Genomic DNA, 24,050 nt, shown 5'->3' on the forward strand with positions numbered 1-24,050 from the left:
TCTTTAGGAAAGGCGCCTTATTCACAAGTAAAGTCCTGATCGCCAAAGGTTTAGGTTCTGGTTTTTTGTGTTTTAAACAATAAACAATCTTAAAAATCAACAAAGAAATCTCAGATAGGTCATCTCGCGCTGAAGCGATTCCGCACACATTGTGCTTTGCAAAGTTCCTGGCAAATTGGTCTGCAGGTATATTCTTACAATTACTCATATTAAATAGTACTGATGATAAGGTTACTTGGAAGTCCTACGGTGCACTTGCCTTATTGGCCCCTTCGTGGCATCCCCCCCATCTCCCCATTGTCTCCCGTTGTCCCTACCCCTCCCCCACTCCACCTCCTCTTGGGGACGCTAATCATCCTCACCTTCCTCGTCAGACGATATTGGTTCGTCCTCTGGTAGGGGCTCACAGATGTCCCCCCAGTAAGAGTTCCACGGGGACCAGATCTTATTCCATTTTCTCGGGCAGGCCCTGTTCGTATATACCTCTCTTTCTGTGATCATTACCCTGTCCAAATTCTCACACCATTGTGATCTCGTCGGCACCTCTGTGGCCCCCCATTTCTGTGCTATGTCTCTCTTAGCTATAACCAATCCCAATGTGACCCACTGCAATCCGTACCTGGACAAATCATTAGGTTCCCACACGTTAAGTAAACATTTGCGCGGTTCAGGGATCAAGGAGGTTCCCACAGTTTGTGATATGGTGCGTAGTATACTCCTCCAGTATTCTTGAATGCGAGGGCAGTCCCATATCGTGTGGAAGAAAGTCCCTTCCTCCCCACACCCTCGGAGACAAAATGGGTGTTGCGCGCGGTGTATGAGGTGTAGTGTCGTCCTAGCATAATATACTCTATGTAGTATTTTGAGCTGTATGAGCCGGAATTTAGCTGATATACCTACTTCTTTGGGCGAAGCCACTGCTTCGTTCCATTCGGTTTCATCCATAGCTGCCACGTCCCCCTCCCACTTTTCCTTAAGTTTGATCATGGGGTCCGGCAAATTGTTGCTTAACTTTCTATACGTGAGTGAGGTGGCTCGTTCTGGCATATATTCCGTAAGGAGACGGTCTTCAAGTGGCGAGGCCTCTGGCACCTCCGTGTCTGGGGGGGATGGCTGCGAGTAGTGCGTGTCGGATCTGTGCATACCGGAATGTTTCTCGTGGCCCTAGCTCGTATTGTTCTCTCAGTTGTGCAAACGGAATCACCGTGCCCCGTTCCCACAGGTCCCCCACTGTGGACAGGCCTAACATATCCCAATGGGAGAAGCCCTTACTATTTCGTAGGTTCCCTAGCGCCCGAGAGTCCCACAGGGAAGTAAGTTTCGTTATCCTCCCTTTCCACCCTAATGTCGCCTGAGCCCTGTGCCATAACCCCGCAGTGAGTTTTGTGGGTCCCTGAAGTGAGCGTACCATGCGTTGGTCGTATAAAGGGGCCAATAGAGTACTAGCTCCCAACTGTGTCCTGTCCGCTCTGAACGGTGGGTCATTTTGGGGGGCATGTATCCACTGATTTATGATTTTCAGCTGCGCCGCCCAATAATACATTTTCAGGTCTGGTAGTGCAATCCCTCCATCGTACCACCCTCTGTGCAGCTTGGCCTGCGCTATGCGGGCCGGGCGGTTACTCCACAGGAGACTCGCCACCACCGCCGACACTCTCCTAAAGTAGCCTGGTTCCACCGGGTACGGCGTATTCTCCAGGATGTATAGGAATCGTGGCAATGACATCATTTTATATGATGCTGCCCTACCCAGCATCGTGAGGGGCAGCCCGGCCCACACCCCAACGTCTTGTTTAAGCCGTTCTAAAGGAGGCATCAGGTTTTTCCGCGCAAATTCAGTCGGGTCCTTGGTGACATGTATGCCCAGGTATTTGAAGGAGGAACCGGCTTCGGTCAGGGGGCCACGAGCACCCAGAGTCGGGCCTGGTCCCTTTAGTACATACAATACCGACTTATTCCAGTTCAACGTGTATCCCGAGACTTTCCCGTGATCATCACACAGAGTCAGAAGCGCTGGAATACTATGATCCGGGTCAGTGAGGTAAACCAGCATGTCGTCTGCATATAGTGAACGCGGTCCTCCCCTCCCCCAGCCCAGGAAATCCCTCTAATCAGTGGTGTGGACCGTATCAGGTGTGCTAGCGGTTCCAGGGCGATCGCAAAGAGCAGTGGCGACAGGGGGCAACCCTGTCGGGTTCCTCTACCCAATGGAAATGTGCGTGAGATATGGCCATTCGCTACCACCTTTGCCACTGGCCCCGCATATAACAGCCTGACCCATGCTATGAATTTGGGACCGAACCCCAAGTGTGCCAGGACTTCGAACAGGTAAGTCCACTCAACCAGATCGAATGCCATTTTCGCATCGAGTGCCAATACAACTGCCGGCTCGAGAATCGACTCCGCTCCCGCCAACACACCGTGCACTCTTCTCAGATTCAATGCCGTGTTTCTATGCGGCATGAACCCGGACTGGTCGGGATGTATGAGGTCCGGCAGGTGTGTCAGTAATCGGGTAGCTAGGAGTTTGGCTAGTATTTTAGCTTCTGCATTGAGCAGGGATATGGGGCGATATGAATCGCAGTCTTCCGGTGGCTTCCCGGGTTTAGGTATCGCGATTATGGTCGCTAGTCTTTGGTCTGGCGGGAGCTCGCCTTTCGTTAGGCAATCCTTGTACATGGCCAGTAGGTGTTCACTAAGCCTTCCTGATGTGGCCTGGTACCACTCAATCGGGATGCCATTCGGGCCGATCGCCTTACCGGGCTTCAACGCTCGTATTGCCATCTGGACTTCATCCACCGTTAGGTCTGCCTCTAGTTCTGCTGAAGCCTCCGGCTGCAACCTCGGTGTGTGGATCGGCTCTAGTGCTGCCCTGGCCATTTCCACCGTCACCTCCCTGTCAGACGTGTAGACACCCTCAAAATGGACGGCGAGTATGTCTACGATTCGCTCCGGGCTCGTGTGTAGCGTACCTCTCCTGTCTGTCACCTGTTGGATACCTCTTGAGCTCCCTCCCTTCTTGTCCAACCAGGCCAGCATCCTGCCCGCTTTGTCTCCTATATCATATATTCTGTTCTTAGTTTCCGTTATCTGCCCTCTGACTTGATGCCGCAGATATTCCGTATACGTGTGTTGCCGGAGGCGCAGTGTGTGGGCAGTGTCCGGCGTGGGGCGTGTCTCGTGTGTTACTGTCGCGTCTCTCAGTGCCAGCTCTATTTCGGCCAATTCGCGCGCCCTTTCTCTCCTATAGCCTGTAAGTGTAGTTATTGCGTGCCCCCTCAACACTGTCTTGTACGCTTCCCACAGGGTCGCTGCCGAATGCACGGACTCTAGATTCTCCTCGAAGTAAAGCTTAGTCGCCGTCTTGAGCGCTTTCCTGACTTTAGGCGCCTTGAGGTACGCTGCCGGTATGGGGTATAACCGTTTGCGCATTTTCCCCTGGGTGGAGAGTGTTAAGAGAACCGGGGAGTGGTCCGAAATGCCCCTAGGGTGAATGTCTATGGTGTCCACGTGTTGCATGCTTTCTCCCAGTGCCAAGAAGTAGTCTATCCTTGTAAGACTGTTGTGGACAGCTGAGTGGTAGGTGTATTGACTCATGTTAGGGTGGGCATGCCTCCACATGTCCACCAGACCCATTGCAGTCAGAAAGCGTTGGAAGCGTGAGGGAACCCCTGACGGGCCTGTGGGTGGGAATCTATCCAGTGTAACGTCTACAGTGGCATTAAAATCCCCCCCCAAGTATAATGTCCCCCTCTGGAAGGGCCAGTAGGAATTCACCCAGAGTTGGAAGCATGACTGAATGAAGTGCTGGTGGAATATAGATCGAGACCAAATTAAGAAGTCTTCCTTCCCACTGTCCCTGTAGGGCCGCAAAGCAACCCTGCCCATCTGTTTTCGTGCTCAGTGGTATAAATTGTGAGGATTTCTTAAGTAAAATCCCAGTCCCTCGAGACCCAGATGAGAACTCTGAATGCACCATCATTCGATAGCCTCTTCTATCAAGTGCCTTGACAGTCCCCCTTTGTAAATGAGTTTCTTGTAGAAGCGCCAGAGCCGGCCCCTGTCTTTTCAGTGCAGTGAGTACCAGCCCTCGTTTTACCTTATCTCCCAGGCCCCGTACTAAACAAGATTTTTTAAATTGTTTTTTTACCTGATCGTCTTGATTGGGATTAGTAGCATATTAATATTGCCACTACATCATGATAAATCACTTGAAATTATGGTATTATGATGTGAATACATGCTAACATGGGAATAATTGACAAAAAGTGGAAACGCCAGAGAGCATCCCCCCACTACCCCCCTCCCAAGTTACTTCATGTTAAAACTAGAAAATACAGTCTAGCAGAGACAGCTGAAAATCTGTTATGGCAGGTACAGGCTATCAGTTTCATAATGGACTGAGCTCTAAACAACTGCCTTTTTCCTGCCCTTTCTCACTTTATTGCAAAAAACACAGTTGATGGACAGAATGATGAACAATGTCATACATTCACCCCAGTACAAGGATCTGGGCCTAAATCCATCGTTTTTTTGCACTCCACACCACCCTGGGTTAGACACTGGCTATATGCAAATCAGCTCTGACCCTGTGCCTCATGGGAACACTCCAGTCCGAACTACCAAGCCATGTCTTTCCCAGACCGGAATCAAGCATCCAAGGACCGGTTTCTGGCTATCAGCCTTCATTCAGCCTGGATAGCTTGACTCCAGTGGCAGTTCGGGCTGGACTGTTCCCATGAGGCTCAGGGTCAGACTGATTTGCATATAGCCATGTCTGAACTGGGGTGGCTGAGTGAACTAAAGAATGGTGATGGATTAAACCCAGATCAGTTGACTGGGGGTGAGTTTTTGATTTGCTCAAACGCTCCGTCCATCATCTCCTTTTGTATCGCTTTGTTCGCCCTAAGTTGGCAGGGTATGCTCAGACGTGAGTCCCTTGTTCACTTGGCCACTGGATTCAAGATAGCCTGGCTGATGAGGATTATGAATCCGAAACCGGTCCCAGGATGCTTGTTTCCGGTCCAGGGAAGACATGGCTTGGCAGTTCGGGCTGGACTGTTCCCATGAGGCTCAGGGTCAGACTGATTTGCATATAGCCATGTCTGAACTGGGGTGGCTGAGTGAACTAAAGAATGGTGATGGATTAAACCCAGATCAGTTGTCTGGGGGTGAGTGTTTGATTTGCTCAAACGCTCCGTCCATCATCTCCTTTTGTATCGCTTTCTCACTTTATGGCAACTGTTGTGAAAACTATTGATTTCCATTGAGGCATTTTGGTGAGATCTTGTATGTATTTGAAAATGCCCCGTGTTGGACCCGGCCTCGTGGCGTGGTCCTACCCCTCCCGCATGGCGGGCCCCGGACGACATCGGCCCTCCATAAAGCCCGGGTCGGCCTCGGGCACACCTCTGCACGCCCTCCAAACCACCAGATCCGCCACCCTGCGGCCTACAACCACTGACACGGCACCCTCGGGCCGCCCCAGCATTACCAGTCCGGTGCCCACCCCGGACCCTCATTCCAGGCCCGACGCCATCTTGGGCCCATCACGTCACAGACACGTGGTCCTGGACCAGCCGCGGCCACGGCCCCAGCGAGCCCGCCATCGAGGCACCAAGAACCCTCCGGGTGGTAGAGTGGCCACTCAACCAGAGACAAGGAGAGGGGAGTTTCGATGGCTCTCCAACCGTCCCCGGATGCCTGGTTTCGATCGGCCTCCGGCCTCCGTGAGCGCTGGCCCCACCCCCTGCTGGGTGTCTGGACACCATCATCCCGGCCCCTCTGACCCCCAGGCGAGAGGGTCCGGACATCAAAGGACTCCAGACCTATATCTGGGCCAGCCCCGGAGTAGGACGGCAGTTGTATCCCGGAGTCGAGAAGCCCTGCTGACGCTGTCGCGGCTGACCCTGAGACTAACTCCCCTTGCTGTTCTACCTGGAACCTGCTGGCGCTGCCGCGGTCCATCTTCGCTGTAACCACCTTGGAGCCTGCTGGCGCTGCCGCGATCCATCTTTGCTATAACCATCTTGGAGCCTGCTGGCGCTGCCGCGGTCCACACTCGCTGAACCATCTCGGAGCCTGCTGGCGCTGCCGCGGTCCACACTCGCTGAACCATCTTGGAACCTGCTGGCGCTGCCGCGGTCCACACTCGCTGAACCATCTCGGAACCTGCTGGCGCTGCCGCGGTCCACACTCGCTGAACCATCTTGGAACCTGCTGGCGCTGCCGCGGTCCACACTCGCTGAATCATCTTGGAACCTGCTGGCGCTGCCGCGGTCCACACTCGCTGAACCATCTTGGAACCTGCCGGCGCTGCCGCGGTCCACACTCGCTGAACCATCTTGGAGCCTGCTGGCGCTGCCGCGGCCCAACCTTCCGGAACCCCCCCAGCTCGAGGATTGAGAGCTGGGCGTAGAGTCTCCTTGCAACCGACCATCGATAAGACTGTCCCGCTACGTTGCCCCTTGCCACGAGACTTTCCAGATCTCGGGATCTGCTGTATATATTGAAACGATACTTATTGCCAGATAAAGATTGAAAACTCTATCTACGTGTGGTGTATATTTGTAGTGGTGTGGTTACTCTGCTGTATGATTCTAGGAGAGGGCCCTCCCATCGGAGGCCTCTCGACATCGCTCGGTCCCTTCTCTGAAGGAGGGGTAGACCTAGGGGTGGTCAGTCAGACACCTTCTGCCTCCCCCGGGTTCGCCTTTCTAACATTGGTGGCAGGCGCTGCGATCCGAGCCAACGCAAAATCGTACAGAGAGTGATCTACCCGCTACGACGGAAAAACACACGGAGACCATGACGACCCAAGGAACCAACCTACCTGCCGAATTCCAGAAAGAGAAGATAGAAGAATACAGCCACAAAGAACTAAAACAATTCTGTAAAGACATGGGTATCGCTACCACTGGCCTGAGCACAAAAGAGGACTTCAAATCGGCCCTACAAGCCTGGGCGGAAATCCGAGACAGACCATCCCAAGAGGAGAATAGCCCGAACGGGCAACAGGAAACCAGCGCACCCCCGACGGGGGAAAGAACCGCAACACTAAACGCGGACCTCATCTATGAAGACGCTCGAGAACGAGAGCGCAACCGGCTACACGGATTGGAGCTTGCACGACTCCGGCTAGACGGAGAACTCCAGCTAGCGGAGAAAAAGATAGCCCTCGAGCAACTACGGCTGGAGGGGGATCTAGAAGAGAAACGGAGACAACGTGACCTCGAAAAAAAACGACTAGCATATGAACAGGAACGAGGCCTGAGAGAACTAGAAATTAAGGCCAAGATCAACGAAGATAGCGCGGCCGGGGCCAAGACCTCGGCCCCTCCCGTGGACACCAAGGTTCACCTACCGAAAGATGTAGTCAAAGAATACTACAAGAACGATGATATCCAGCAATGGTTCAAAGCCTACGAGGTGGCCATGACCGCCCATCGGGTGCCCCTGAAGGATTGGGGCGCCAGCCTGTGGGGAAAGTTCGTCACCGAAGGGAGGGACGCCCTGCTGGAACTCCCTGACACCGAAATGACCTCCTATGAACACATGAAAACGGCCCTACTCGCGCGCTACGGACTCACCCCCGAAATGTACCGGCAGAGGTTCCGAGACTGTAAAAAAATCCCCGGTACCACTTGGGTAGAATATGTGAACTTTTTTAGCAGAGCCTTCGAGGGGTGGGTCAAAGGCAGTCAGGTCACTACCTACCAGCAGTTGGTCGACCTTATGTTATGGGAGCACCTCTCCAACAACTGCTTCATTGAACTACAACAGCACCTCCTCGACAGCAAGTTGACCGAGCCGCGAAAGCTAGCGGTCGAAGCAGATCGGTGGGCGAGCAACCGCGTCCATCGGAACACCACAGGAGAATCCGGACGAGGGTCCCCGGGGAACAACCGGCCGCGAGGCGGCGGGTCTGGCATCAGCCGAGGCCGAGACCTCCCGCCGGGGTCTTCGCCCGCCTCCTCTACACCAGCCTCCAGCCCGAGGGGGGCCCATCCAGCCCGACCGGGGCCACGCCCCAACGTAACGTGCCACAGATGCCAGCGGCTGGGTCACTTTGCCAATGATCCTCTCTGCCCCATGAACCAGCGGCCCGGCACCACCGGGCCCCCCGGTCGGCAAATCACTGCAGCTGCTCTGAGCGAAAAAAAGGATGAAGAAGAAGAGGTCCCTATGGAACCAGAAGAATGGGAGTCCGCGGCCATGTGCCTCGCCTCCCTGGGCGACAAAGACATGATCCCCCGAGACCAGATTCCGATCAACACCCAGAAGTACCGCCAGTGGGTCACCATCAACGGACGCCGGGCCGAGGCTCTCCGTGACACAGGGGCCAGCATAACCGCCGTCTGCTGCCATCTGGTGACCCCAGAACAAATCTTGCCCCACGTTCTGTGCCCTGTCCGGTCAGCGGACAATTCCGAGGGCCTGTGCCAGAGGGCTCGCATCCCCTTCGAGTGGGGAGGAGTGTCCGGCATGCTGAAAGTCACCGTCCGAGACGATGCCCCGGTGGACTGCCTCCTAGGGAACGACCTGGAAAGTTCCCCCTGGGCACAGATCGAGCGAAGAGAGCATCTGGGGATGCTAGGCCTTCCTGAATGGGTTTGCGTAACGACCCGATCCATGTCCACCCGGGACGCCGTCCCAACCGAAGACAATCTGCCCGAAGAACCTGAATGGCCGGCACCTCCGCCACCCGCCACTGCCACGGCCGAACCCGAACTGGGGCCGCAGGGTCACAGCCATGAAGAACTTCCCGAGCTCGGGCCCCTTCCCGAACTAGCCCAGTGGCGCCAAGAAGGGGGCCCCACCCGCGAGCAGTTCCGTCGGGAACAAAAGACATGTCCTTCCCTTGAGGGACTCCGACAACAAGCCGCCACGCAAGCCACAGGAGACTCCTCGGGGTCCCACTGGATCTATTGGGACCAGGACCTCCTGTACAGTGAACAAAAGATCGCCGAGCTGGGGGCCGGCCGAGTGCTAGTCGTCCCCCTCCACTTCAGAGACTTTCTCTTAAACCTGGCACATGATGTGCCCCTCGCCGGGCACCTGGGGCAGGACAAAACCTACAGCCGCCTGGTGACCCACTTTTATTGGCCGAAGCTGCGCCGCGATGTGTACAACCACTGCCGAACCTGTCCGACCTGCCAAGCCAGCGGAAAGAGTGGGGGGAAAATCAAGGCCCCACTCCAACCGTTTCCCGTGGTGACCACTCCCTTCGAGCGAGTAGGGATAGACATCGTGGGGCCCCTGGATCCTCCAACATCTATGGGGCACCGCTTCATCCTCGTCCTGGTGGACCATGCCACCCGCTACCCAGAAGCTATCCCCCTCCGGACTATCACAGCCCCTTAGTGGGTCGGGCGCTAATGGGGATCTTCTCCAGAGTCGGCTTCCCCCGAGAGGTCGTCAGTGATCGGGGCACAAACTTTATATGGAAATATATGCGGTCCCTGTGGCAACAGTGCGGGGTCGCGTATAAGAGCACCACCCCGTATCACCCTCAAGGGAATGGACTAGTGGAGCAATTTAATAGGACCCTGAAAGGAATGATAAAGGGCCTAGAAGAGCCCCTCTGGCGCAAATGGGACGTTCTGCTGCCATGCCTCCTGTTCGCCTACCGGGAGGTACCCCAGAAGTCCCTGGGGTTCAGCCCCTTTGAACTATTATATGGACACCCGGTGCGAGGCCCCCTCAGCCTGGTCAAGGAAGGCTGGGAGCTGGCCGCCTCTGATACTCCGCCCGATGTTTTCCGATACCTCTTGACTCTCCGCAACCAGACTCGGAAGTTCCGGGAACTGGCCGAAACCAACCTGAAGGCCAGTCAAGAGGAGATGAAGCGCTGGTATGATGAAAATGCCTCGTCCATTGAATTCGAGCCGGGCCAGCAGGTCTGGGTCATGTCCCCGGTCGACCCCGGCGCCCTCCAGGACAAATGGACGGGGCCCTTCAACGTGGTGGAGCGCAAGAGCCCCGTCACCTACCTAGTGGACATGGAGTCCCCCCGGAACGCCCTCCGGGTCCTACACGCCAGCCGGCTCAAGCCCCACTTTGTCCGCACCGAACTGAGCCTGTTGTTGGCTACCGATGACGGAGCAGAGGACGACTCCGAGCCTCTACCAGACCTCCTGAGCACCTCCGAGAAAGATGGCTCCGTCGAGGGAGTCTCCCTCTCTCCCGCGCTGACACCCAAACAGCGCCAGGACTGCCAGAAACTGCTGGGTCAATTTGCGTACTTATTTTCCCTCACCCCCGGAGTCACCCAGTGGTGTGTTCACGACGTCGACACCGGGGACAGTCCGCCCGTGCGGCACCGAGCCTACCGAGTCCCCGACCGAGTCCGGGCCTGCATCCAAGCCGAAGTTTCCAAGATGCTAGCCCTAGGGGTAGTCGAGCCCTCAGACAGTCCATGGGCCAGTCCCGTCGTCCTGGTCCCTAAGGCCGCCGCCCCCGGGGTGCCTCCGGAGCTGCGGTTCTGTGTCGACTACCAGGGACTGAATGCCGTCACCAGGACCGACGCCCATCCCATTCCCCGAGCGGATGAACTGATCGATCGCCTGGGAGCCGCCAGGTACCTCAGCACCTTCGACCTCACGGCCGGATACTGGCAAATCGGCCTCACGCCAGGGGCACGAGAACGATCTGCTTTCTCGACCCCAGATGGCCACTTCCACTTCAACGTGATGCCCTTCGGCATGAAGAATGCTCCGGCCACCTTCCAGAGACTAGTGAATCGGGTGCTGGCAGGGCTGGAAGAGTTCAGTGCCGCCTATCTGAACGATATTGCGGTGTACAGCCTCTGTTGGGACGAGCACCTGACCCACCTCTGGAAGGTCCTGACGGCCCTCCAACGGGCCGGACTAACAATGAAAGCCAGCAAGTGCCAGATCGGTCAAGGGTCCGTGACCTATCTGGGACACCAAGTGGGGAGCGGCCAAGTGGCTCCCATTCAACCCAAGATCGACGCCATCCAGGCCTGGGAGCGCCCCGTCACCCAGACCGCCGTCCGAGCCTTCCTGGGGCTCACTGGATACTATCGGCGGTTCATAAAGGACTATGGGAGCATTGTGGGGGCCCCTCACAGAACTAACCTCCAAGAGACTACCCCCGAAGGTGCACTGGACCCCCGAGTGCCAAGTAGCCTTTGAGACACTAAAGACTGCCATGTGCACCGCCCGGTGCTCCAGGCCCCCGACTACAGCCGAGAGTTTATCGTCCAAACTGACGCCTCGGAACACGGCATTGGGGCCGTACTGTCCCAAATGAACTCTGACGGAGTTGACCTTCCTGTGGCCTTCATCAGCCGGCGCCTGCTGGCCCGAGAACAACGATGGAGCACCATCGAGAGGGAAGCATTCGCCGTCGTATGGGCCCTAAAGAAGCTCCGGCCCTACCTCTTCGGCACCCACTTCCGAGTACAGATCGACCACCGGCCCCTGCGGTGGTTGATGCAGATGCGGGGCGAGAACCCGAAGTTGCTACGTTGGTCCATCTCCCTCCAAGGGATGAACTTCACCATGGAGCATCGCCCTGGCAACGACCACGCCAACGCTGACGGCCTCTCCAGATTCTTCCGCCTTGGCGAGGAGAATCCCCAAGAAGATGGGTGACTCTCCCCTGCCTTCAGCTGGGGGGGACGCGTGTTGGACCCGGCCTCGTGGCGTGGTCCTACCCCTCCCGCATGGCGGGCCCCGGACGACATCGGCCCTCCATCCAGCCTGGGTCGGCCTCAAGCACACCTCTGCACGCCCTCCAAACCACCAGATCCGCCACCCGGCGGCCCACAACCACTGACACGGCACCCTCGGGCCGCCCCAGCATTACCGGTCTGGTGCCCACCCCGGACCCTCATTCCAGGCCCGACGCCATCTTGGGCCCATCACGTCACAGACACTTGGTCCCGGACCAGCCGCGGCCACGGCCCCAGCGAGCCCGCCATCGAGGCACCAAGAACCCTCCGGGTGGTAGAGTGGCCACTCAACCAGAGACAAGGAGAGGGGAGTTTCGATGGCTCTCCAACCGTCCCCGGATGCCTGGTTTCGATCGGCCTCCGGCCTCCCTGAGCGCTGGCCCCACCCTCTGCTGGGTGTCTGGACACCATCATCCCGGCCCCTCTGACCCCCAGGCGAGAGGGTCCGGACATCAAAGGACTCCAGACCTATATCTGGGCCAGCCCCGGAGTAGGACGGCAGTTGTATCCCGGAGTCGAGAAGCCCTGCTGACGCTGTCGCGGCTGACCCTGAGACGAACTCCCCTTGCTGTTCTACCTGGAACCTGCTGGCGCTGCCGTTGTCCATCTTCGCTGTAACCACCTTGGAGCCTGCTGGCGCTGCCGCGGTCCATCTTTGCTATAACCATCTTGGAGCCTGCTGGCGCTGCCGCGGTCCACACTCGCTGAACCATCTCGGAACCTGCTGGCGCTGCCACGGTCCACACTCTCTGAACCATCTTGGAACCTGCTGACGCGGTCCACACTCGCTGAACCATCTTGGAACCTGCTGGCGCTGCCGCGGTCCACACTCGCTGAACCATCTTGGAACCTGCTGGCGCTGCCGCGGTCCACACTCGCTGAACCATCTTGGAACCTGCTGGCGCTGCCGCGGTCCACACTCGCTGAACCATCTTGGAACCTGCCGGCGCTGCCGCGGTCCACACTCGCTGAACCATCTTGGAGCCTGCTGGCGCTGCCGCGGCCCAACCTTCCGGAACCCCCCAGCTCGAGGATTGAGAGCTGGGCGTAGAGTCTCCTTGCAACCGACCATCGATAAGACTGTCCCGCTATCTTGCCCCTTGCCACGAGACTTTCCAGATCTCTGGATCTGCTGTATATATTGAAACGATACTTATTGCCAGATAAAGATTGAAAACTCTATCTACGTGTGGTGTATATTTGTAGTGGTGTGGTTACTCTGCTGTACGATTCTAGGAGAGGGCCCTCCCGTCGGAGTCCTCTCGACATCGCTCGGTCCCTTCTCTGAAGGAGGGGTAGACCTAAGGGTGGTCAGTCAGACACCTTCTGCCTCCCCCGGGTTCGCCTTTCTAACACCCCATGCATAATTGTGGGTAGCACAACGCACTACTTTAATGTAATAAATAGACTAACCACAAAAGTAGGTATGTAAGACCTTGTCACAAAAAGATGAGTGTTTTGAGCCAAATATGGAGTTGGGTTAGAAAATGCACACACTGTCCCAAATTGGGTAACATATTAATTAGTTCTGGCACCTTCTGATTTTCATTTGATTTTCACAAAGAGTGAGAAGTAAGCTAGAGTTAGAGTGGGAGGATGCTTGGTGTGGAATGTGCTTCTCAAAATTAAGCATAGTTGATTACAAATGGATGGAACAATTGTGAGTTTAGTCTTTAAGTTTTGTAATCTATGCAATACATTTGCTTTTATTTTTTCATTTGTAAAATTTGAAAAGTGTGTAGTGGTGGTTACAATTTATCATTTAGCAATTTTGGTACTGGTTTCAATAGTTAGTCAAGCTACTTTCTTGATAACCATTGACCGTTTTGAGCCACCCTTGCGCTGCTTTGCACTGGATGTCGGAGTAAAGGGCATGCAAACCTTAAAAAAAAAAAAATAAATAGAAATGCGTATCTTTGCATTTCCTTAGTCTCCTGGAATTGTATTTGCAACAATTGACCTCAAACAGTTCTGCATTGTAGCTAATTACAGGTATCTGCTGTTTTAATGATAGAAGAGCTCCCTAGGGACTACTCAAAAGTGAAATACGACTCAGTGTACAGTATAGAATTTCCACAGCATTATTTGTAGGCATTTGTTTCTAGTGGACCTTTAAAATCTAACCAGGTTAAGCTTCTCATCTGCTAGGGTTGAACAACAATGAATTCTATTTGTAACCTCCTTTCCATTTCTCCTGCTCTCTTGTCACATTATGGCATCCTTGGGGTGGCATGAAGTGTCATGAGAAACTCGCATAACCCACTGTGTTCGAAGCATTGTTGTAGCCGGCATACTCATAACAAAAATCTAACCATTTCCTGGGATGCTAACCAAATTCTTTTCTCTTCTTAGGAAAGTGAAGATGGTATTGAGGGAGATGGTGAGTATGGCAATTTATTTTTCGTTATTTTTTAAGCTCTTAGAAAATCTTCTTTATACACTGATGCAAGGATGTTTTAAGACCACATAACACTTGGTGTGGTCCTTATACAATTCTCAAAACATGACCCCCCCCAAATCAATAATATAGGGAGATCTTCTTGAGTTTACCAAAAAGGTTAATTTCTATAAAATTACTCAACTCTGGCGAATTAAAAGTTCCCACAGTTAACGGTGCTATCCTCCAACTTTGACGTGATGGATCTCTAGATATTTGGCTACTTGTTTTAACAGACTCCTTATAATCTATAGTTTCCTTTTCCCTTTTTAGGTCTTGCCTAGCGAACGTAGCACATGCGCTGCTTCGCCTTGGCGACACTATTGTCGTCGCTTTGGTGCGCGAAGGGAGACAAACCATGTGCGCGCACGGACAGGCGCTGTGCACGCGCATGGCGTCTCCTCTCTGCCTCACACGCTCCCACTGATGCATAGGAATGGTCAGAACGAAACCAAAATCCATCAGTCGGAGGAAAGGTGGGAGTTTCACGGGGTCACAGTAAAAGGAACTTCCCTCTTGTTAACTCTGAGGTAGATCTTTGGAGCACCACTACATAATGCAATTCCATAGCTGCTCCAGGGTGCACCAGTCACGTGATTCACCGTATGTCCAAACCTTTCCTTCGCAGCATGATGAGAGCCTGCCTCACGATAAGACATTGAACAGCATTGGCAAAAGGAATTATTCTACTGAGTGGTTTGGACTGGCCGGGCAGCAGGCGTCCCGGCTGCTTTCAGTATTGCGATGTACAAGGCTTCCAGTCCTGAAAGCAACCTCATGCCCTGGCCAATGTTGTTTCTATGTGTTATTGTTGGACAGGCCACATGAAGGGCTCGCTCCCTCCCCGCAGGACAGGGCCCGGGCCGCCGTCAGCACCATTGCCCGGCCCAGCCGCCATCTTGGACACGGCACCACGCGGCCGCGCGGCCTCAGCCCGACCCCAACCCTGGGCCTGGCCCCGACATCCCGGCACCACCCTCCACCCAGGAGGTGAACGGACCACTTGGCAGGTCAATGGGAGTAAGAAGTGTCGATGGCTCTCCCCCGCCAGGTGCCGAGCACCCCCAGCCTCCTCGGGCGCTGGCTCCACCCCCCTGCTGGGTGTCTGGACTCCCTCATCCCAGACCTCCCGACCTCCAAGAGCGAGGGTCCGGACATCAAAGGGCGCCAGACCTATAACTGAGGCCGCCCCAGGACAGGAAGGCAGTTGTATCCTGGAGTCGAGAGACACCGCGACAAACTCATCCTTGACGGACTGCTGGCGCTGCCACAGCCCTGCCTTGTGAACTATTGTCCTGCCTGCTGGTGCTGCCACGGCCCTCTGCAACCTTCATCCTCGTGGGACCTGCTGGCGCTGCCGCGGCCCTCTGCAACCTTCATCCTCGTGGGACCTGCTGGCGCTGCCGCGGCCCGTTGTAACCTTCATCCTCGTGGGACCTGCTGGCGCTGCCGCGGCCCGTTGCAACCTGCATTCTCGTGGGACCTGCTGGCGCTGCCGCGGCCCGTTGTAACCTTCATCCTCGTTGGGACCTGCTGGCGCTGCCGCGGCCCGTTGCCACATACGACCTCTTCGGGACCTGCCGGCGCTGCCGCGGTCTGACCCATCCGAACACCGAGCTCGAGGATTGTGAGCTATCACCGTTACACCTCAGTACCCGTGGGTACCAAGACTGTCCCGCTACCCCCTTCCCTTACTAGAGACTAGAATTGAGAGGATCATCGTGTCCTGATCGCCTTTTATCGTACCACTCTACTACCAGAAGTGCCTATAAAAGGTGTTACCCTGATCTTTGTGTGGTGTCCATCTGTGGGGGGGAAGTTACCTGTCTGTGCGATCACTGTGCTCGGCCGACCCTCCAGGTCCCCGTCTAACATTGGTGGCTAGCGGCGCGATCCGAACCAACGCGTACCGTACAGACAGTAACTCACCCTACGACTAAAACCACAATGACGACCAAAGAGAGCGGATCGGCGGAGAAGTTTCAGATGGAAAAGCTGGAAGAATACAACCACCGAGAGCTCAAACAATTTTGCATGGACTTAGGCATTGCTACCACCGGGCTAAGCACAAAAGAAGACTTCAAAAACGCCCTAGAGGCATGGACAGAGACAAATACCGCAACCCCCCGGGACCCCGCAGCCCCGGAAGTCAACACCACCCGGACGGAAGAACGGAGAACAGGCCCTTCCCGTGAAGAGATCCAAGAGCGGGAAAAAAATAGATTACACGAGTTAGACTTGGCACGACTCAGATTAGACGGAGAATTGAAACTGGCGGAACAAAAGATAAACTTAGAACACTTACGGCTCAGAGAAGAGCGAGAGGAAAAACAGAGACAGAGAGACCTCGAAGAAAAAAGACTGGCATACGAGCACGAGTGCAAACTAGCAGAGATAGAAATACGCAAACTGAACAAAAACCTAGGGGTGCCCGAGCAACCGCACTCCCCGGGCCCTACCGAGCAGAAGGTCCACATCCCCAAGGATGTGGTCCGAGAATATCACCGGAACGACGACATACAGCAGTGGTTCAAGGCCTATGAGATTGCCATGACCGCCCACCGGGTCGCTCGAAGTGACTGGGGAGCCGGTCTATGGGGGAGATTCGTCAACGAGGGTCGTGATGCCCTGCTGCAGCTTCCGGACCATCAAATGACGTCCTATGACCACATGAAGGCCGCCCTCCTCAGTCGATATGGGCTTACACCCGAAATGTATCGCCAGAGGTTCCGCAACTGCACCCGGATCCCAGGTACGACGTGGTTGGAATACGTGAACTATTTCAGCCGAGCCTTCGAGGGGTGGATCAAGGGTAACAACGTAACCACTTACGAACAACTCTTCAATCTCATTGTGTGGGAGCACCTCTCCAACAACTGCTTCGTCGAGCTCAGGCAGCACCTCCTCGACAGTAAATTGACTGAACCCCGGCAGCTCGCCACCGAGGCTGACCGGTGGGAGAGCACCCGAGTGGCCCGGAGTGGGCCGAATGAGCAGAACAGAACCAACCAAGGTCATCATCGTCCCCGAGGAGGAGGAGGAGGCCCGGGCCGGGGCCGAGACGCCGTCCCGGCCGCGCCCACTAACGCCACCCCGGCCCCAGCAGGCCGGGGAAACCCCCCGATGCGCCCGGGGTTCCGAGCTAACGTGACGTGTCATCGATGCCAGCGAGTCGGCCACTATGCCAGTGACCCGACCTGCCCGAAGAACCAGGTCCCCGGGCCCCGCCAGATGGCGGCCGCCGCCCTGGGAGAAGAACAAGTCTCCGAAGACACGGAGACCTATGAGTCGGAGCAGTTCGAGTGGGAACCCGCCGCCATGACCCTGGCATGCCTGGGAGGAAGAGACATGGTCCCGCGGACTCCCCTGCCCGCCAACACTCGGAAGTACAGCCAATGGGTGAGCATCAATGGGCGCAAGGCCGAGGCCCTGCGTGACACCGGGGCCAGTGTGACGGCCGTCCGTTGTCACCTGGTGACCCCAGAACAAATCCTACCAAACGTACTTTGCCCCGTCCGATCGGCAGATAACTCGGAGAGCCTGTGTCGGATGGCCTGCGTCCCCTTCGAATGGGGAGGAGTGTCCGGCATGCTGAAAGTAACTGTCCGCGACAATGCCCCCATGGACTGCCTCCTGGGGAACGATCTTGAGAGCTCCCCGTGGGCCGCTGTGGAAAGAAGAGAGCATCTGGGGATGTTGGGTCTCCCGGACTGGGCGTGCGTAACCACCCGGTCCATGGCCACCCGCACCATCCCTAGACCAGAAGAACCAGAATGGGCAGCACCTCCGCCCTCGATCACTCCAGAAGAAGACTTCCTCCAGACCGACCACCCGGACCCCACCACAGAGGGGTCCACACAGCCCCCCGAGCTTCCCGACCTGGCTCAGTGGCGTCAAGAAGGGGGGCCCACCCAGGAACAATTCCGGCAGGAGCAAAAGACCTGCCCCTCCCTCGAGGGATTGCGACAGCAAGCGCTCGCCCAGAGCCAAGGAGACACCACCGGGGCCCACTGGGTTTATTGGGACAATGATCTCTTGTACAGCGAACAGAAAATCGCAGAACTGGGGGCCGGACGAGTGCTGGTGGTGCCCCTCCACTTCCGAGACTTCCTGTTGAACCTAGCCCATGATGTCCCCCTGGCCGGGCACCTGGGCCAAGACAAGACCTACCACCGCCTGGTGACTCACTTTTTTTGGCCCAAAATGAGAAATGACGTCTCCAACCATTGCCGGTCCTGCCCGACCTGCCAGGCCAGCGGGAAGAGCGGCCGCAAACTCAAGGCACCCCTACAACCATTCCCCGTGGTGACCACCCCGTTCGAAAGGGTGGGAATAGACATTGTGGGGCCCCTGGACCCCCGAACAGCACAGGGGCATCGCTTCATCCTGGTCCTGGTGGACCACGCCACCCGCTATCCTGAGGCGGTCCCCCTTCGTACTATAACAGCCCCAGTAGTGGGTCGAGCCTTGATGGGGATCTTCTCTCGAGTGGGCTTCCCCCGGGAAGTCGTCAGCGACAGGGGTACGAACTTTATTTCAAAGTATATGAAATCCCTCTGGCAGCAGTGCGGAGTCACTTACCGCTTCATCACCCCCAGGGGAACGGACTGGTCGAGCGGTTCAACCGCACCCTCAAGGGAATGATCATGGGGCTGGAAGAACCCCTACGCCGCCAGTGGGACGTGCTACTACCGTGCCTCCTCTTCGCCTACCGAGAAGTCCCCCAGAAGTCCCTCGGCTTCAGCCCCTTCGAACTCCTGTACGGACACCCCTTTCGCGGGCCTCTCAGCCTAGTGAAGGAGGAATGGGAAATGGCCCCCCTAAAGACCCCTCCGGACGTCTACAAATACCTCCTGACCCTCCGAAAGCAGACCCGGAAATTCAGGGAGATCGCTAAAGCCAATCTGGAGGCCAGTCAAGAGGACATGAAGAAGTGGTACGACCAACATGCCTCCTCCATCGAGTTTGAACCGGGTCAGCAGGTATGGGTGATGTCCCCCATCGAACCGTGTGCCTTGCAAGACAAATGGACGGGGCCCTTCAAGGTGATCGAGCGCAGGAGTCCCGTCACCTATCTCATCGACCTGGAGTCCCCCCGGAACCCCCTCCGGGTCCTCCACGCCAACAGACTCAAACCCCACTTCATGCGCTCAGAGCTCAGCCTGCTGATGGCGACCGACAGTGGCACAGAAGGAGACTCCGAGCCCCTCCCTGACCTACTGAGGACTCGGGAAAGAGATGGCTCGGTGGACGGGGTCCGACTCTCCGAGGTCCTGACCCCAGAGCAGCGTCAAGATTGCCGGGCCCTCCTGCTGCCGTTCGCGAACCTGTTCTCCCTCGCACCCGGAGTCACCTCCTGGTGCCTGCACGACGTGGACACGGGGGACAGTCCTCCTGTCCGACACCGGGCGTACCGAGTACCGGATCGGGTACGTACATGCATCCAAGAAGAAGTCTCCAAGATGCTCGCCCTCGGGGTCATCGAGCCTTCGGACAGTCCCTGGGCCAGCCCGGTCGTCCTGGTCCCCAAGGCCGCGGCACCGGGCACCACGCCGGAGCTCCGATTCTGCATCGACTATCGGGGGCTGAACGCGGTCACCCGAACCGACGCTCACCCTATCCCCCGAGCAGATGAACTAGTCGACCGCATGGGGGCAGCCCGCTACCTAAGCATCTTTGACCTGACAGCGGGCTACTGGCAGATCGGCCTCACCCCCAGGGCCCAAGAACGTTCCGCTTTCTCCACCCCGGACGGGCACTACCATTTCAGAGTGATGCCCTTCGGCATGAAGAACGCTCCAGCCACCTTTCAAAGACTGGTGAACCAGGTATTGGCGGGCCTTGAAGAATTCAGCGCCGCCTACCTGGACGACATCGCGGTATACAGCCGCCACTGGGCAGACCACCTCCACCACCTCAGAGCGGTCCTGCAGGCCCTCCAACAGGCCGGCCTCACCATAAAGGCCAGCAAGTGCCAAATCGGCCAGGGGTCCGTGACCTACCTCGGACACCAAGTGGGGAGCGGTCTGGTGGCCCCCCTCCAACTCAAGGTAGCTGCCATCCAGTCCTGGCAACCCCCCGAAACACAAACAGAGGTCCGAGCCTTCCTGGGGCTCACCGGATACTACCGGCGGTTTGTGAGGGACTATGGCAGCATTGTGGGGCCCCTCACGGAACTCACGTCTAGGAACAACCCAAAACGAGTCAACTGGACTCCCGACTGTCACGCGGCCTTCGAGACGCTGAAGGCCGCCATGTGCACTGCTCCGGTGCTCCAGGCCCCCGACTACAGCCGCGAGTTCATCGTGCAGACCGATGCCTCCGACCATGGTATTGGAGCCGTCCTCTCCCAACTGAACCCCGAAGGAGTGGACCAACCCGTGGCCTTCATCAGCAGACGCCTACTGCCCCGAGAACAGCGCTGGAGCACCATTGAGCGAGAGGCCTTCGCAGTGGTATGGGCCCTCAAGAAGCTCCGGCCCTACCTCTTCGGAACCCATTTCCGGGTACAGACAGATCATCGGCCCCTGCAATGGCTCATGCAGATGCGGGGGGAGAACTCCAAACTATTGCGATGGTCCATCTCCCTGCAGGGAATGGACTTCACTGTGGAGCATCGCCCTGGCCAAGACCACGCCAACGCGGATGGCCTGTCCCGCTTTTTCCGCCTCGACGAGGAAAGTCCCCAAGAAGATGGGTGACTCTCCCCGCCTTCAGCTGGGGGGGACGCATGTTGGACAGGCCACATGAAGGGCTCGCTCCCTCCCCGCAGGACAGGGCCCGGGCCGCCGTCAGCACCATTGCCCGGCCCAGCCGCCATCTTGGACACGGCACCACGCGGCCGCGCGGCCTCAGCCCGACCCCAACCCTGGGCCTGGCCAGGCCCCGACATCCCGGCACCACCCTCCACCCAGGAGGTGAACGGACCACTTGGCAGGTCAATGGGAGTAAGAAGTGTCGATGGCTCTCCCCCGCCAGGTGCCGAGCACCCCCAGCCTCCTCGGGCGCTGGCTCCACCCCCCTGCTGGGTGTCTGGACTCCCTCATCCCAGACCTCCCGACCTCCAAGAGCGAGGGTCCGGACATCAAAGGGCGCCAGACCTATAACTGAGGCCGCCCCAGGACAGGAAGGCAGTTGTATCCTGGAGTCGAGAGACACCGCGACGAACTCATCCTTGACGGACTGCTGGCGCTGCCACAGCCCGGCCTTGTGAACTATTGTCCTGCCTGCTGGCGCTGCCGCGGCCCTCTGCAACCTTCATCCTCGTGGGACCTGCTGGCGCTGCCGCGGCCCGTTGTAACCTTCATCCTCGTGGGACCTGCTGGCGCTGCCGCGGCCCGTTGCAACCTGCATTCTCGTGGGACCTGCTGGCGCTGCCGCGGCCCGTTGTAACCTTCATCCTCGTTGGGACCTGCTGGCGCTGCCGCGGCCCGTTGCCACATACGACCTCTTCGGGACCTGCCGGCGCTGCCGCGGTCTGACCCATCCGAACACCGAGCTCGAGGATTGTGAGCTATCACCGTTACACCTCAGTACCCGTGGGTACCAAGACTGTCCCGCTACCCCCTTCCCTTACTAGAGACTAGAATTGAGAGGATCATCGTGTCCTGATCGCCTTGTATCGTACCACTCTACTACCAGAAGTGCCTATAAAAGGTGTTACCCTGATCTTTGTGTGGTGTCCATCTGTGGGGGGGAAGTTACCTGTCTGTGCGATCACTGTGCTCGGCCGACCCTCCAGGTCCCCGTCTAACAGTTATCATAAGCGCCATCAGAGGAATATTCCTTTTTAATACATTTACCCGAAATTAAATGCTCATGTGATAAGGTCAGTCACTGTGACCTTGGGTAAAACAGACCATAACTTGAAATTGATATGGGGTTAGGAGATGATTCCTCCTGAATGATTTAGAACATCAAGATGAAAGATGCACCGTAAAGCATCATTTTCGTACCACAGCTTTGAAAAAATGTAAGTTCTGATGGCAGTTTACGACTCAAAGTTAATGGAACTATCTAGTGCCTAGAGACCCAACTATCACACGCATCATATTCCAAGGTAGCAAAAAAGATATTCATTCATCCATCAAAACCTTGTTTACTTAGTATAACACTTTTCAGTAAAGTGTATGTGCTTTCTTATAGTTTTATGCTCAAAAGTTGAAAATTAATTTATCTTCACTCTGAATAAAACAATATATAGTATTTGGCACTTGTCTCAGATTGGCAGTTGCTGTACATCAAAAGTCAATCAATAAAAGAAATCCCAAATATGCACTTGTGTGTTTACTCTTCTGCTTGAATTTACAATTGTATTGATTTTACAGAGTCCGATTCACAAAGCAATTCCCAAGTGTAATGTCTTCAAATTACACACTCCAAAGGTGTGATTTAGGCGTTCATATTTGCTTTTGAAGGGAGTTACTCAGGCGTAATAATAATACCCCAGCATGGTGTAATATTATGCATGAGTAAATCTTCTCTCGGGTCAGGGAGTGAGCTACAGAGATAGGAATGCCTTGGAAATTTTGGTAACACAAGCAATCTTATGAGTTTGGGGGTCTTTATAAACTTTTCCACGACCTATTTGCACCCTGAAAAGAGTCAGTAATTTACTCCTGTCAAGGGCCAGAGGAAATCTGTTTCCAAGTTGGCAACAGGAAGAGTAATGCCCTCAAAATTCCTTGGTAATAGATATTTTCGTATTAACATAAACATACAAGTTTAAGTACATTAACACAAAGCTCTTTGCACTCGTGAAATTGTACACAATGTAGGCAAGTAAAACTGGGAAGGCGCAAACCTTCCCAGGACTAACTCTGGAATCCTGGAGCGTCGCATGTTTCCTGGAGTACTGCTGGATACGTGCTGTTGATTTAAAAAAGTGTAATTCTGCATGCACCTTAAGAAGTAAGCCAACTGGTGTACATTTACAATTTTCTTAAACTGGTGTCCATAAATATTTTCAGGAGTACTCCAAGAACCTGGCAAGAGTCTCAGGTTTCCCGTAGTAACTTTGGAATTCTCAACAATTTGTATGTATTGGCATTTCTGCAATCGAGTTTTCATAGTGTATTAGTGCAATTGCACTTTTATTTCTTTTTTCCTTCAAGGTAAAAATATTTTCTGCTTCTTTCAAATCCTAACAATTTTTAGAGAGTTCCCTTATCAGTCTGCGAGGCATGCTGGTATTCGAGTATTAACTTGAAGCTCCACCCACTGTACATCCATATTTTTCATTCGCTTGTCATTGTCCTTTGTAAATTCTGGCTTCTGATTCATTAATATGCTTGTAAGTCCTTCTTTAGTACCGCCTTGCCTTCATTTGTAACCTCCCATGAGGACTGGCCCTTTTACTTCAGTTGTTACACAGTATGTCTTATTTAGGTTGTAACACTGTTTTGTTTAATGCATTTGTCCTACAGTAGGCATGACATACTTTCCTGCAACTTTCAACGCGCCATGCACACTTTCCCTTTCCAGGCAGCCCAGGACAATGGCGGTTGAGGTCTTGCATTTACAAGAGTTTGAGCTATTGGCATTGTAAATGACAGTGCCTTTTATTTATGTGTTAATTATCAAAACAGATGAATAAAAGGCATTGTCATTCACAATGCCAACAGCTTAAACTCTCGCAAATGCGAGATCTACCGCTTTGCAAATGCTGGTTTCATTTTTTGTGTGTTTAAATTGTTACTACTGATACAAGAGTTTTTTTTTCTCTCCACCCTTTTCCTTCCACAGTCTCTTTCTGGTGCAGTTTATTTTATCACTCTAATTCCTTTAAAAACCTGTAGTCACCATTTCAAAAGATGTGCTTTTCGAGGAAAGGTATTCTTTTCTCAAATATGTAGTAACTGGCTGTGTTTCGGTGCTCCCACCCTTGTATATCCAAGCCCTGGGCATGTCCAATGT

General features: G+C 55.1%; 1 protein-coding gene across 4 annotated transcripts in view; it reads left to right on the plus strand.

Moving 5' to 3' along the window:
- The window catches only part of CASC3 (CASC3 exon junction complex subunit), a 458,504-nt gene that overhangs the window by 43,907 nt on the left and 390,547 nt on the right, over window positions 1-24,050 (plus strand). For all 4 annotated transcript variants that reach the window (XM_078645688.1, XM_078645689.1, XM_078645690.1 and 1 more), the window contains exon 2: window positions 14,051-14,078. In XM_078645688.1, the coding sequence (XP_078501814.1) occupies window positions 14,051-14,078 (28 nt within the window). The remainder of the gene's footprint in view (window positions 1-14,050; window positions 14,079-24,050) is intronic.

The sequence above is a fragment of the Lissotriton helveticus genome, chromosome 5_1 (assembly GCF_964261635.1).
Source record: "Lissotriton helveticus chromosome 5_1, aLisHel1.1, whole genome shotgun sequence".
Classification (NCBI taxonomy): domain Eukaryota; kingdom Metazoa; phylum Chordata; class Amphibia; order Caudata; family Salamandridae; genus Lissotriton; species Lissotriton helveticus.